This window comes from Gopherus flavomarginatus, chromosome 14, assembly GCF_025201925.1.
Source record: "Gopherus flavomarginatus isolate rGopFla2 chromosome 14, rGopFla2.mat.asm, whole genome shotgun sequence".
In the NCBI taxonomy this organism is placed as follows: domain Eukaryota; kingdom Metazoa; phylum Chordata; order Testudines; family Testudinidae; genus Gopherus; species Gopherus flavomarginatus.
This window is the reverse complement of record NC_066630.1, coordinates 3,545,185-3,560,356: the sequence shown is the minus strand read 5'-3', so window position 1 is coordinate 3,560,356 and position 15,172 is coordinate 3,545,185. Positions and strand designations below refer to the sequence as shown.

Below are 15,172 nucleotides of genomic sequence, written 5' to 3'. Positions count from 1 at the left end.
CGCCGTCCCGTGTCACTGCGCCATCAGGAGTCTGCTCCTGCTTGAGAAGCCCCTACCAGGCCTAGCAAAAGGATGCAGCTCAGGCATGGGGGCGAGGGGCACCACAGCGCAGGCCTATCAGATCAGGGGCTGCTCCAGGCCAGAATGAGGCAGGGCCCTGGCTGTGGTGAGGCCTGGGGGGCTCTGTGGCTATTGAAGTGCTCTGGAAGAATGGCAGGAGAAGGTAGCAAGGCACTCCCCAGCCTTAAGGAGGGCTTGTTCCGAATCCTCATCACCTGCACCAGTGCCTGGCTGCTCTGCCAGCTCACTCTACCCACTGCCCCTCTGCGCTGAGCCCTCCCCGCTACACCGAGCATGGGGCGGGGCAGGGCTGGTGGGTAGGGGGAGCACCCCACTCCCTGCAGCCTGGAGAAATGCACCGGCACCTCAGCCCAGAGAAACACTCCCCAGCCCCCGGCAGCTCTGTCGTGAGGACACGAGCAGCCCCCGCGGGTGGCTGCAGAGGATCTGGTCGGGCTGATGCAATGGAGGCAGAGGGTGGCCACCTGGGGGTCACCTGCTGTCCAAATGGCTGTCAACACCCCACCCTGCGCCAGCTCCTCAGGCCCCAAGGCAGAGCACAGCTCTGATATCTGCTGCCTGCCGAGGCCCAGCATCCCTCCCCTAGCAGTGACCCACCCTCGCAGCTGCGGGCCTGGCCTTGGCTCTGAGCTGGGCCCCTCTGCCCAAGGTGCAATGCAGGGCCCAGGGGAGCAGGCGCCAGGCCAGCCAACATTGCTCACACACTCGTTTACTTCCTGCCTTGGGGCCTTGGCCTCCTGGGCCCTGAGAGTGCCAGTTCTTGCTGCCCTCTTCCCCTGGCCAGGCCCCAGGTGGGCGACTGCTAGAAGAAACCGCCATGAGGTGTGGCACGGTCCCCTGCCCCAGGATGGGGCACCTGCAAGGGTGTCCATGGGGCCCTGCCATGTGCTCTGCCCCCACAGCAGCTGGCCAGGGAAATGGGCACACACGAGCTCTGACCTGGGCACCAGGCCGTCACTAGCCCGAGCCTGCTCCTCACCCCCACATTCCTCCCAGTCCTCGCGCCTCTGGGCGTGGGGCTCCCAGCTGAGGGGGGCAGAGTGGACAAGAAAGCAGCTGCATTGGCACCCAGCTTGGCCTGGGCCCTGCACCTCCAGTCAGATGAGCGGTAACGGGCCGGCCCGAGTCCCTCTTCCTCTGATGCTACAAGCCTGGCTGGCTCCCTCCCTGCCTCACCCAGCACCTCTCTCTTCATTAGCCCCAGGGGCTGGGCCTGCTCTGATGAGCTTGGGAGGGGGCACCACCCACTGACTCACACCACTTTGGCCTGCAGGGTTCAGGGGGTTTCTGATCCATGCCCTGGGCCAGCCCAGCACTGCTGAGCTGATGCAGGGCCAGGCAGCCCCACGCCTTGCCCACTGCCGTCCCGTGATGGTGAATGGCTACTCCCCAGCCCCTGCCAGAGAGGGTGTTCCCACAGCCCCTGGGCACCAAGCCAGCTGCCCTCACACAGGGCTGCTGCAGAAGGGCACCATGCCCGTCACTTGGCTCTGTCCCTGCCTGCCAGCACCACAAGGCAATGTCTCCTCAGCACAAAGGCCAGGCCTGGGGAGGTGCCCGGGGTGAGAATAGAGACCCCAGGGGTTCCAGGCTACCCCCTTCTTTCCAGCCTGGCTTCAGCCAAGGCTCCTGCTCTGGCCGCCTGTGTCCCGTAGCTCCACAGGGTGCTCTTGGCGCCCCAAGGCTCAGCACAGCAGATCCTCCCAGGGTGGCTCCATAGGTGGAGAAGGGCTGCTGCTCGGATGGGTGGGTGGCTCGTGTGGGAGCCAGTGCTGCCCCTTGGGGTGGCTCTCCCCCACCCCCCAGACTCAGTCCCCTGCCAGCCTGAACATCAGAATGGCCATACTGGGTCAGACCAAAGGTCCATCCAGCCCAGCGTCCTGTCTTCCAACGGTGGCCAGTGCCAGAGCCCCAGAGGGAATGAACAGAGCAGGAAATCAGCAAGTGAGCCACCCTGTCACTCAATCCCCTTCTGGCCTGGGGTACCAGGAGGTTGGTTTGCTCAGTGTCTCCTCGCAGTACAGCTCAAGCAGCCGCTTGGGAAACCTGCGTGAGTGCACAGAGCATGAAGTGAAGGGCCGGATGGCCCCCTGCTGCTGCAGGGCCCACGGGCAAGATGCAGGGAGCGACGGGGCCATGGTCCCACACCTCCATGGCCATGTGCCTGATGCAGGCTGGCATGTTTACCCTGGCGCTGAGTGCTCCTTCGCAGCCCGCCCCACTCCAGGAGTGGTGAGCATTGTCAGTAGCACTTTCACACCTGCCAGGTCACATCAGCATCAGGCTCCAGCCCTGAGCTCAGCTCCCCCTTCACACTGGCACAGCGCTGGCCCAGTCAGCCTGCAGCCCGTCTCCAAGCCCAGCCAATGCTGGATGCTCCGGGGGAAGCGCAGTCCCTAGAACACCCCCCCTGCCAGCAGCCCTATCCCCCAATGGCAGGACGTTTCCTTCCTGAGTCCACCTGGCCGCCAGCTTCTTCCACGAGCAGGAGCAAGGCTCCGGCTCACCCTAGCCTCGCTGACCTCACCCTGGTGCTCCTGGAAATGTCTAAGCCCGCCTTTGACTCTTGCTAAGCTACTTGCCTCTAACATCCTGTAGTGAGTTCCATGGGTCATGTGCAAAAATATTTCCTTGTATCCTGCGCTCCCTATTCACATCCCTGAGTTACAGCACAGGGCAACTGAGCGCGTGGCTGGCTCCCTGCCGGACAGACCCCAGGCCTACTGCCTTCTCTCCCCCTCGGCTCTTTGCAGAAAAGGCACCAAAGCCAGGCAGAGGACTCCAGCTGAGGCTATAGAAAACTTCATGGTAGCACTGTAGTCGCCTCCACGTTAGGCTCTAGCTTTTTCCTAGCACAGATCGGTCTGCCTGCCCCAAGGCTTTGCTGCTCACCACCAGGGACAGGCCACAGCTTCACCTCCGCACACCCAGCCCCGCCCTGCTTTGAGCTCAGTCCTCCCACCGCTGCCAAGACAGGGAGGCTCTTGTCCCATCTCTCCCCCACTGGAGCCACTCAGCGATCCCCAGGAATCTCCTCGCTGCCAGGCAAGGAGCTTCCCAGCAGGGAGTTCTCAACACACCTCTGGCTGCACCTGGCAAGCGAGCACCCTCTGCTCCGTGCAGCGGCATCTCCTCTGCCGCCACCCAGGTGGCTACTAAAGGGAACTCAGGGCCAGCCTGCCACCTCCTCTAGCTACAGGACCAGCACAGCCATGAGCTAAAGGGGGATGGGGGCTTTGCCTCCCAGGCCCACTCCATCCTTTGCTTCTCCAGGGCAGCTCCCCAGGGTCAGTCAGGATGGAGCTGGGGCTGCAGCTCCTTCCTTGCTTCTGAAGTCACGCCTGGAACTCAGGCAAGGAACCAGCACAGACACACCAGGGGGGTGGGGAGCAGCATTTATTACGGTACAATCCCTCCACCGTTAAAACAAAGCAGCCTTGAAAGAGAGAGAGCGGAGTGGTGAAGGCAGGGGCAGAAAACACCCGGCTGCACACACAGCCGCCGGCCGGCTCAGCCTTCAACAGCTAGAGCAGGTGGCTTTGAAACAGAAGAAATCTCCTTTTTGGGAGCCCAAAGAGCATGCTGGGTGGAGGTTCCCAATGCGGGGAAGAGAGTGATGGGCAGGTCCCATTGCTCCCTGCCCTCCTGTGTAGGGCAGCTGCCAGATGAGCAAAAATCAGCCATTGCTACGGCTGAGCACGGTGCAAAGGCCCCAACCAACTGGAGCGTGGCCCAGCTCTCCCCACACCCAAACCCAGGGCTCTATGGAGGGAAACAGCTGCCCCAGTCCTACCATCCAGCCCCAAGACACACGTGGCTCTGCTGCTCTCACGAGCACTCAGGAATCCAGGCCCCGGGAGCTGCCATGGGGGTTCCTGGACGGAGTGAAGCAGATTGGCCCCATTGGGATAACTGGGCCCACAAATGTTCCCGAATGGTGAGCTCAGCTGTGCCAAGTGCACGAGTTCTAAGCTCTCACAATCACCTAGAACAGGCGGTGGTGGGAAAGGTGCAATGGGTGACAGAAAGGCCAAGTTAGTTTAACCAAGAGGCCTATTGCTGTAACTCAAGGATTGTGTTAAGATCCTGCCGGGTGAACAAGAGACGTGTGCACCCAGCAATCAGAGAACCAAAACTGGTGTGTAGGAAACTAGGCCTAATTGGCAGACAAAATAACAAGGGGATGAGTTATTCTGCCCACCACTCCCTTGGGGCGGTCCTTAAAGAGACAGTGGGGAGAAAAATTAGCTACTGGAGAAAGCTTCACCATCCTGGCTGCCACCCTGTCTCCTGGGACCCCGGGCATTTGTCACCCTAATCCTGAGAGAGGTCCTGACCAGGCCAGAAAGAAGGACCCAGATGACGTCAACACCTCTGCCAGCGCCAGGGTAACCCCCACCTGGGATGTGAGAATTCATCTCCTCCCTCCCCCCAGGTCCTTTTGCTTCCCCACCTTAGTTCTTCTTTCCTCACCCCACCCCCCGGCTTAGCTGGTTGAGACTGTATATTCTGCACATGGCTGGGAGCAGAGAGGCAGCTAAAAGCAACGCCCCGCCCAGCCCAAAGCTGGAATGAGTTTGCTGGGGCTCACCGGAGCTGGGCAGCCTGTGTGCCGTGCCAGTGTTTTTCCACCAGCGAGGTTATCAGAAGTCAGCATCGGAGACAGAGGTTGCATTGTCTCTTTGCTGTTCCTTTCCCTCCCCTTTTGTGTGTGTTCGTCTTGTCTTGTCTCCTTAGGAAACAGAACAGGAATAACAACAATGACAGCTGCACCCAGCTCAGCTCACTCCTCCTTTCCCCAGCAGGACAGTTCTCACTGGCTGCGAGACTGGCAGAGGGGGGTTCCAGCTAAAATCTCTCCAGCTACAGGGACAGCAAACAGGGTGTTGTTAACATGAAAATCCTATTTAATACTTCCCAGGGCAAGGCTTTATCTGTTTTTCCTTGTCTCGTCTCTTTAACACAAGGTCCGAAGGATTTTCAGGGTTGTTTGCCATGGTGCGAAGCAGGCCGAGGTCTCCGTATACCAAACCCAGACCTCGTTTGACACTGCTTAGAGTTTGACAGCAACAGGGTCTTGTTAACACCCGTGACTCTTTGGGTCCTTCTATTCCATCTAAATTAATACAAGCCCCTTCTACTCTGCACAGCTTGCACCCCCACAGCCCCGGAAGATCATGGCTCTCCCAGCCATGCCCAGGGCAGTGCCACCACCCTGCCATCAATCTCCCTGAGCCCGAAGGGGGCAGGGATGGCCAGGACATTGCTCCAGGGGGACACACCTGACACACCCATTGACAGCCACCGCGGTCGGCTCGGACACCCTCTCCAGAGAGGATTTCAAGTAACTTCAGCAGATCCAGTAGTCTTTCACCGCCAGGGATTTTGCCCCGTGGTCAGTAGCATTTAAAGCTCCAGCTGAAATGAGCCCAGTAGCTGAGGCAGTGGAAATCGCTGCCCTGCAGCCCTAGCTCCCATGGGCACAGCACTCCCCAGCCTGGGGGGTAGCGGTGCCACATCCCTGCCCCACCAGCCGCTGTCTGGTCAGAATTGAGCATCCGTGCAGAGTCACGGAGAACAAACACACAGGTTCTGCCCAACTCTCCTCTGGGACTGGAACATGCTGCCCCCCACCCCAGACACACACTAGCCTCTGGCTCCACCGCCAAGCGCTGTGCACAGACGCTAGCGCGGCATTAGCTGGCAGAATCAGACTCCAGCACCCGCCCAGAACAGGCCCCAGAGGCAGCCTACAGGGTTCCTTGGGCAGCAGCTGAAATGAGGTGGATGCTGAGACACGGTATCACAGCCGCTCTCTCTCTCACACGCTTTAAATACACAGTTCAAATGCTGGCGCAGCCCGTGGGGTGGGCGAGTAGGCGCTACAGCCGCAGGGAGCATGGTGCTGACACCCAACAGCAGCTCCTGGTAGCACACGGTCAATGTCCCTTAGAAGATAAAACCGTCCATGCCGGAAGCTGCAGCGCCCAGGGACCCTGCAGTGGCCACATAGGCAACATTCGAGACAAGGAGTCACAAAGCTGGGGCCTGTTTCAGGCTTCCCTCACCAACAGCCAACACTCGCCCTGGCCAGGCCTGGTGGCCCCCAAGGAGACCCTGTGCTCAGCTCAAAGTCCTCCCTAGATAAAGCAAGGGCAGCTGTCTGGGCCAAGAGCCCTCCAGGCCGTCCCTCCCAGTTGGGGGAAGGACAGCAGGACAGTAACCGCCTGCTGCAGCCCCCCCTCCCTGAGCCTGTGCTCCAGGGGGAGGCTGCAGGAAGCCCCACACAAAAGCAGCAAAGACAGGCTCCTAAAAAGCATCAAGACAGGCCCTAACAGCAGCAGTCACTGGTCGAACCCCACCAGCAGCCTGTTCTCCCCTCGCCGCGCAGTAGTTACAGTTAGCATGACAGGCGCAGAGCAACCCAAGCAGCAACCCCGGGTCACTGCCACCCCAAAACATTGCACAAAACATGCCCTGCCCTTCACAGCAGGCAGGACAAAGGGGTAAGGAAGGTGGGAACGTCTGGGCCTCTCTCTTCAAGTCGGGCCCCAGGTAGTGTCTCCGGAAGACGTGCGTTAGCTGCATCTCCCAGCCGAGGGGGGTTTGAGTGATCAGGGCGGGGCCCATCTGCTCAGCAGGCAGACGTGAAGCCCCATTACTTCACCATGGCTTCTCCGTGCAAGGACTCCACATAGGACAGTGCGCTCTGCAGGGAGGTCAGGCAGTAACCCTCCTCTCCGATCAGGTACCTGGCACAGAAACAAGAGAGATCAGGGCATCCCGAAAGCCCCAGGGAGGGATTTCAATCAGTAGCATGGCCTACCTTGGAGAGAGCCCCAGCCCATCTCCTAGTGGGGCATGCACCACCCGCCGGGTCCTGCAGACAGCTCTATCCCCTTTCCACTGCGAGTTCTGAGCCTCCCCAGCATGCACTAACCGCCTCGCCACGCCTGTCCCACCCGTGGGTACAGAGGCAGCAACCTGTCAAGGGCAGTGATAGTGTAAGCTCAGCCTTCCCCTCTCTTTCCCAGACCGCTGGCCTCCCCACTACCCCGGCGGCGAGTGCTCTGGGTTAACCGCCAAGCAGGGGATACAGCAGTTACAGGGCTCTGCTTGAAAAATAAACTCATTTAAAATTAAATCTGAAATTGACAACCTAGGGTAAGGCCTCAATGTATCATCATCTGTTACAATCATTTACGTTAAGTGCAGTATGAAGCAATACGTGTCTGCTGCCAAGCTTTAAAGACAGTCAAAGCCCTGAACTGGAGGAAGTCCCTGGAGCCTGAATTTGTGGAAGGGCTAAACCAGCTTTTGACAGCAGTGGCCTCTTCTGCAGGTGCAGAGAGAATATTGTCTTCATGTCAGTTTATTCAACTCATTCAGTTCACTGACTAGCTCATTCAAAGTTAAGAAACCAGCCAGGACTGAAAAAGCAGGAAAGCTTGTTTTCCTCTTCTGCTCTCTGAAAAAAACTAGGTGTGAGAGGATGCGATCTACTAGTTCTATCATCCTAGAAGACACAACAACCAGAAACAATCTCTTCAGTTTACTAGCTACAGACAATACTTCCTTTGTGTAACAAATCTGTTAGTTTAAAAAGTTGATCAAAACACGTTTTGCATTTCAAATAACTTTTCTTCTGTCTCCCAAACTGTTACGGAAGTTCTACTAAATTAAAAAAAAAATTTAAATGCTGGTTTTGTGCATTTTTAATTGAAATTGAATTTCTATCCAAACAGAACTTGACACAAATCACAAGTAAAATATTAATCATCCAGTAAAGCAGAAATGTATCACTCACCATTTTCTAGCAATGAAAAATTAAGAATCTCAATGAATGCAAGTTAAGCTACATAAGTGCTTAAATAAATGTTTCTAAATACAGTGCATCCTCCTGATTAGCAAAAAGCAGCACCAAATGTAGTGTAAAGGCTATATTTAACTGCAAATCAGCGAGTTTTAACTGTTACCAACCAGTGAGAATCAACCTTTAGGAAAATAACTAAAAGTACAGATAAAAACATGATTAAAATCTGTGATTTAAATCAATTCTCCCTGAGAGCAGGGCCTCTTCCCACCAACAGGGAATCCTGCAAAGTCAGAGGGTTTTGGAAGGATGGGAACCCTGAATCCCAAATGCCTCAGTGGGGGCACGTCACTGGAACACTCCCAAGAAGGCATCATCAGCCACCTTCGGATGCAGCCCTGTCAGTGCCCCAGATCCTTTCGAGTTGTGTTCTCTGAGCCCACCAATTCCCCCCTTCCACTGCCAGGGCCTGTTCTCCCAACCCCCTTCTGCACACGCAGACACACGCACACACAGCTGCTGCCAAAGGCCTGGGGGGACCAGTGAGAGCATGAGGGGGATTAAAGCCCCCTCCATTCTGCAGCCCCTGTCATTGCAAGGACCCCATCCCGAGGAGCCGGTTTGAGTCTCTTCACGTTTGATTGGAGCTAACAGGATCACAAGGACAGCTCGGTAGGAACAGGCCAGAGCTTCTGCTGCAGCTTGGCGGCCTGCCTGGAACCTTGACCGCACAGAGCCAGAGCCTGCTGGGTTAGCGCTCAGTGCTGGGCAGCAGGACATGAGAAGGAGCGAGGATGCCATGCTGCTCACAGAAATCCACTGCTCTGCTTTCCCAGGGCCACCAGCAGCTTCGTCCCCTCCCTCCCCTGCCCGCCACGCCGAGAAAGCACCGTTAACTCCTTGGGACCTGGGGTCTCCCTGCCACTCCCCACCAAGTACATGGCCCAATTGGGTACAGGGCACCTGGCCGGGCAGCTACCTCAGCCCAGGGCTTCCAGCCTCTCAGAAAACTGCCAGCCCCTCTCACGTGAAGTCCCGGCCCAGCACAGGACATACCACCCTTGCCAAGGGGCACGTGTCCCCTGGCAATGGGGCAAGCAAACCCCTGGGCATGCCAAGGGGGCCAGGGCCCCATGGGGGGCGCTACTTCCCTCCCAGCATAACCCCTGGTGTGGAGCTCTCGGCTGGCTGCTGAGGAAGGGGGCAGCAGCCGTACTGGGCCAGGTCAGCCCAGCTCCCCCCAGCCGCCCACTCTAGGGGGCCCATGAAGCTCGTTCGGTTTCGAACTCGCTGTGACAGCTCCCTGGCCAAGCTGAGGGGCCTGGCCTTGGACAGCGGCTCTGCCTGGCCCTGGGGCTGCAGCAGGGCCAGGGGGATGGGGTGGCCCAGTGGCTCGCTCTGGCTTCGTCAGACACTTGATGCCAATACTAAAAGGGGCGGCCGGACTCGGGCTCTTAACGTTAGCTCTGCACTGACTCGCTGGGTCTGCAGGAGAGGCCCTGCCCCTCGGTCCCCACCCATGTCCTGGGGACAGGGACATCAGGCTCCACCGGTGTCTGAAGTGCTCTGGGAGCCACGGCTAGTGACTGTACCCAGCAGGGCCGGCAGCAAGAGCCCAGCCAGTGGCTCCCCACTGGCGGTGGGGGCGGAGACCAGGCCTGGGGGTCAGAGCAGGGTTTGCATGCTAGGTCCCCCCACCCCAGGACAGCCAGCCTGGCTCCCACCACTCTACCCCGCAGCACTGGCCAGGGCTGCGGAGGGAAACTTACTGATCAAACCACAGGACCCTGAGGGCAGGGCCGGCTCTAGGGTTTTTGCCGCCCCAAGCATGTGCTTCATTTGCTGGTGCCCAGAGCTGGCCCTGCTGAAGGGTCCAGCTGGCTCCCGGGCACCCCTGGGGCCACACCGTGTGAATTCAGCCAAACCAGATGCCCCATGCAGAAACCCCTCCTCGCCCCTGGCTCTAGGTGGGCAAAGGTCTGCAGGCACCGAGGCTGCCTGAGGAGGGCGCTCTTTTGGATCTCAGCATGCAGGGAGCAGCCACCATGCAGATATGGCCACACTGAGGGGGGTATTGAAAATCTGATCTGCAGATAGGAGGGGGAGGGGCCTTCGCAGGGGCGGCAGATGGCTGGTCTCAGCCCTGTGAAAGCAGCAGTGCAGGGGGCTGAGGGGCCAATGAGCCAGAAGGGCCCCTCCAGCAGCAGCTCTTGGGCTCACACTGCTGAGCTCCCTCTCAAACACATCCCAGGCTGCCCCGTGCTCGTCTCAGCCGCCTGTTGTACCATCAGGGCTCAGCCAGGCCCTGCCAGCTGCAGCCGGGCCGCCCACCTTGCCCAGACACTCCCGCCTTGCTCAGACGTGTTACAGGTCAGGGTGTGGCAGCAGACTGCTGGCTCAGCTGGGCTGTGGAAAGCAGGGCATGAGCGGAGAGGCAGCGGGCTGGTTTGCACAGGGCTTGTCATATTTCTAAGGCCTCTGGCGCGTGCTGCCTTTGTCAACACAATGTGCCACTGGCACTGACAGGGTCAATGCTCCTCTCTCCTCACCATGGGATTCCTGAGGGGAACGGGCAGTTGGAGGGAGCCTCACCCGCACAAGCAGCTGCAAGGTGGCAAGGCAGGCCCAGCCTCTCGCCGGACTTCAGAGACTCCCCTCCTCGGTGCTCGGGGAGTGCAGGGAGTGGGACCAATGGGCTTAGGGTGCTACTTTGGGGAACGGAGGCACTAACCTGAGGGTTAGAGCACTTACCTGGGGTCACCTAAGAGCCTGTGGCAGGGATCAGAACTGAACCCACATCTGCTGAGTCCCAGCCCAGTGCCCTACCCACAAGGACACCCCAGCTGTGCCCTGGGGCAGGCTCAGTCTAGGGAGCCGGGCAGCAGAGATGCGGTCACCTCTCAGGGCGAGAGGCAGCAGCTCTGCAGTCTAAGCACCTTGAGGTGCCAACCACACAAATCTCAGGCTACGCAGGGGAGCCCAGGGCACTGCGGGGCCAAGGAACCTGAGCGTTGCAGGAGGGGATGCTGTCAAGTACCCAGCACTGACCTGGTGGCCCAGCCTGCAGCTAGAGGATGCTGTGTGAAAAGAGCCAGAGCCCAAACGGAGCTGTTTACTAAAGAGCCCCTGGCTAGAGCTGGTGCAAAGTTACCCGCTGGAAAGTGCTGATTTCATGGAATTGAAACATTCTGCAGGAAAGTGTCCATTCCAACAGCCAGCTTTCCACGGATGCCACGACAGCAGCCCACCTGCCCAGCTCCCTGCCAACCAGGCTCCCTCCGTCCCCATGCTCCTGGGTCTGCAGCAGCTCCAGAGGGAGCATGGCATACGGGACGACCACGGAGCCAGGCACAGAAGTCCTTGAAAAAACTCCAGTTTGGTGCTTCCAAACCAGACTCAATTTGGACGGGTCCGTCCCACAGAGGATCTTGCAGCCAGCACCTTGGTCCAATTTGGAACCAACACTTGCTTTGAAATGTGAAATATTCACAGAATGGAAGCTGCGGTTCCAGGACAGCTCTGCCCACAGCACTTTTCGGTGGCGTAGCCCCAGCGCCCAGCCCAGTCCCTCTGCCTCAGTTCTCCCTGCAGCTTCATGGAGAAGGGCAGGCGAGAGCTAGATCCAGTCCTGTATTGTGGTGGGTTCTGCTAAAACCCCTTAAACTGCTGCCCCCTGCTGGAGGGAAGCAATTGCTACGTAGCTGGGTGCTCGAAGGGGGTGACAAGCATCATCACAGCTGCAGGAGAAGAGGCCACTGGCTCCAGACACACCAGGCACTGACTGCTGCTGTGGATGGGGGGAATCCAGTGCGTGATGAAGCCATCGGCAAATCTCCAGGGGTCTCGCTGGGAATCAGTACCAGGGGAACGGCAAAGCAGCGCAGGAGAGGGGAACTGTGGGTGGCGCCCCACTCTGGTCAGCATCCCGGCTGAACGAGTGGAGTTGGGGAAGGGCAGGAAGTATCTGCTGCCAGGTTTCCAAAGGCCATAACCTTCCCATATTGGCACTTCCCACCCTCCCCGGCCCTGCTCCAGTGCCAGCCCCTTCCTAGCTGCCACAGGAGGCGGGCCGGCTCACCCACTCACTGGCCTATCACCTACTGGGATGGGGCCCAGAGAAGCCACCTCCAGCATCTGGCACAGAGCAGCCAGGCGTTAACTGCCCAGAAATGCAGAGTTGGCTTTATTTAGTCCGGAATGGGTGGTGCACAGAGCCACCTGCGCCAAAGGAACTGAGGCAGCAGGAGGAATCCTCATCCCGTCCCCCCGCCATTCCTACCCTTCGTGGATAAACTCCTCCAGCGCTGCGCATTCCGCCACCAGCTGGGGGAGGCTACTCTTCAGCACCACGTAGGCCAGGATGGGCAAGAGGTCGTCGGCACCACTGCAGGGGGCACAGGTCACAATCAGGTTACTCTCCCGAAGGAGCTAAGACATCCCCCTCCACCTGGCAGGTCCTTCTCCGGCTGGCAGAGGGTTTGCTGCAGTGCCCATTGCCATCGACTCTAGGACTGTTAGTGCATAAATCAATTCCAGGTGGAAGCAGGAGGCCTACCGGGAGCCTGTCTGCTACAGCTGGTCACCGGCAGCAGAGGGGGCCTGGCCAAGGGGCAGCAGGACAGGGAAGGTAACTTACCAGCCCTAAGGGTAACGGGATTCTCCCCACAGGAGATCCAGACCCAGAGCCCTGACTTTACAAGACAAGGACAGGAGCAGCATGGCCCAGCAGAGGCCTGGGTTCTGTGCCTGCCTCTGCCAACAGCTCCCTGCGTGACTGCAGGAAGTCACCTCCCTTCCCCTGCCTCAGTTTCCCTGTCTGGGGAGACTATTTACCTTCCTCCCAGAGGCGCTGCGAGATGTGCTGGCTTGCCAGTGCTTTGTGATCCCCAGGAGGATGGGACCAGAGAAGGATAACACAAGATTCAGCCTCCCCAAGCACCAACGCTGACAGCTCAGTCTGGAAGCCCAGCCACCTGGGGTTTCTGTTCCCTGCGCCATCGCCAGCAGAGACTCAGAACGCAGGGGCAGAACGGAGCCCAGCAGAAACCTGAGCAGGCAGGATAGAGGCAGAGGTGCTGGACCGAGGGGTGCAGCTACACCCCTGGCTTGAAGTGGTTTCCATCATATCCAGGGTTTAGTTTGATTCAATGGCTCTCAGGCCCTGCACTGCACACACTGTTCCAGCCCCATGGAACAGAGGGAAGGCTTGGAGAGTAGAGATCAGCTGGGCCAATGGGCCCTTTCCCAGCGCAGCCCATGCCTGTCACTTCAAAGCAGCAGTCAGTACCCAGGCTAGCGAGGGCACAAGGGGTGTCCCTGTCGATACCGGGCAGCTCCAAGTAAGCTGAACCATCGGTTCCCGTCAGGCTGGACAGCGGCTGGATACCTCAGGAGCAGCTGGCGTCCAGTTTCAATATCTCTAGTTTGGCATCTGTGTCCCTACACTCGGTGTGAAGGCCCTGGACAGGCGAATCACCAGGGCTTGGCAGGCAGCAGTGACACATTCCCTGGGTAACTGCCAGTGGGCTCCATTCCATCCCAGCACTCACTGCTCTGCTGTCCTCCGCCCCGAGACAGTGAGTCAGGGTTACACGGGAACAGATTCCACTTCAAAACTCCCTTTCCATTGGGCTGGAATGGCACCAAGCGGGTGCCCACGGGGTAGTGGGGCACGACAGAGGGGCGCTGGCCGAGAGGAGAGGGGGCCCAGGGCTGGAATGGTGCCAAGCAGGTAACCATGGGGCAGAACTGAGGGGCGCTGGCCAAGAGGAGAGGGGGCCCAGGGCTGGAACGATGCCAAGCAGGTGCCCACGGGGCAGCAGGGCAGGACTGAGGGGCGCTGGCCAAGCGGAGAGGGGGCCCAGGGCTGGAATTGTGCCAAGCGGGTGCCCACGGGGCAGTGGGGCAGGACTGAGGAGTGCTGGCAGAGAGGAGAGGGGGCACAGGGCTGGAATGGCACCAAGCAGGTGCCCACGGGGCAGGACTGAGGGGCACTGGCCGAGCGGAGAGGGGGCCCAGGGCTGGAATGGTGCCAAGCGGGTGCCCACGGGACAGTGGGACAGGACTGACGGATGCTGGCCGAGAGGAGAGGGGCCCAGGGCTGGAATGGCGCCAAGCGGGTACCCACGGGGCAAGACTGAGGGGCGCTGTTCGAGAGGAGAGGGGGCCCAGGGCTGGAATGGTGCCAAGCGGGTGCCCACGAGGCAGCGGGGCAGGACTGAGGGGCGCTGGCCGGGAGGAGAGGGGGCCCCGGGCTGGAACGGCAGAAGTGCTGTGGGCTGGACAAGGGGCTGGGCAGAGCACGCCTAGGAAGCGTATGCTGACACCTATGGCTCTCCCGCTAGCAGACTCTCTGAGGAGCACGGACACCTGCTCTCAGATGCAGACGCCAGCACTGGGCAGCCTTCACTGTCCCCGCCCCAGACAGTGAGCTGGAAGAAAGCTGAGCCCAGGCCCTACCCACAGCCCTGAGTCTCACGGAGAGCAGGGGGGTTTGGAAGTCCCCCAGCGAGTCTCTCAGCTCCTAGGGGCTGCAGTGCAGGGCCCTGAGCTAACCGGCCCTTAGCCAGGGGGAGGGGCAGGAGCTACCCACCGGGCAGTGCTGGGTGGGTAGGCGTCAGACATCTCCAAGTAACAAGGGATTAATGAACAGCAAAAGCTGAGCACGCTGGCTGGGGCCCTGGGGCATGCCAAGCATGGGCAGTAATAATCAGGATCAGTCACTGACAAGCCATCCCGGGAAGGAGCCCCCGCCGGCTTCCATCAGCTGCACTGCTTCAGTTCTCAGCAGGAGGCACAGAACAGCCTCCAGGGTCAGAGACAACACCAGGTCCCTGAAGAACAGAGACCCCCGGAAGGAGGCCAGCCTCACGGCAGCAGACAGGCCTGCCCGACAGGGTGCGTGGAGCCAGAAGAAAGGCACAGACAGGGCAAACATACTCCCTGCCCCACAGCATCGGGCCAGCTCAGTGCAGCACGATGACGCACACAGGCCCCGGAAGCTGCTTCGGGATCATTCATCTCCCAAGAGCTGGGCTGCCCCAGACAACGCAGGAGGATCCCCCAAGAAGCCAGGATGGACGACAACCATAGGCATCGAGTGGAACATGGGGACCAAGAGGAGCAAGGCAGCTGCCCGGGGCTCCAGTAACCACAGCCCAGCAGAAAGGGCGTCCTGCTGCATCAGCTGCGAGTCTTGTACCATGCGAAGGGGGGGCGAGGTGGGGGGCGGGGGAGACACAGAAGCTGCAACATGAAGCAGGAGGGTGCCACCTACAG

General features: G+C 59.5%; 1 protein-coding gene across 4 annotated transcripts in view; it reads right to left on the bottom strand.

Moving 5' to 3' along the window:
• Window positions 1-5,368: 5,368 nt before the first annotated feature.
• VPS9D1 (VPS9 domain containing 1) overlaps window positions 5,369-15,172 on the bottom strand; it is a 25,611-nt gene continuing 15,807 nt past the window's right edge. For 2 of the 4 annotated variants that reach the window (XM_050923282.1, XM_050923281.1), the window contains exons 14-15: window positions 12,174-12,278; window positions 5,369-6,833 (exon numbers count right to left, since the gene is read on the bottom strand). In XM_050923282.1, the coding sequence (XP_050779239.1) occupies window positions 6,740-6,833; window positions 12,174-12,278 (199 nt within the window). In that variant the 3' untranslated portion in view covers window positions 5,369-6,739. Of the gene's footprint in view, window positions 6,834-12,173; window positions 12,279-15,172 lie in introns of those variants that run through there. The other 2 variants (XM_050923283.1, XR_007769390.1) reach the window with 2 other exon arrangements.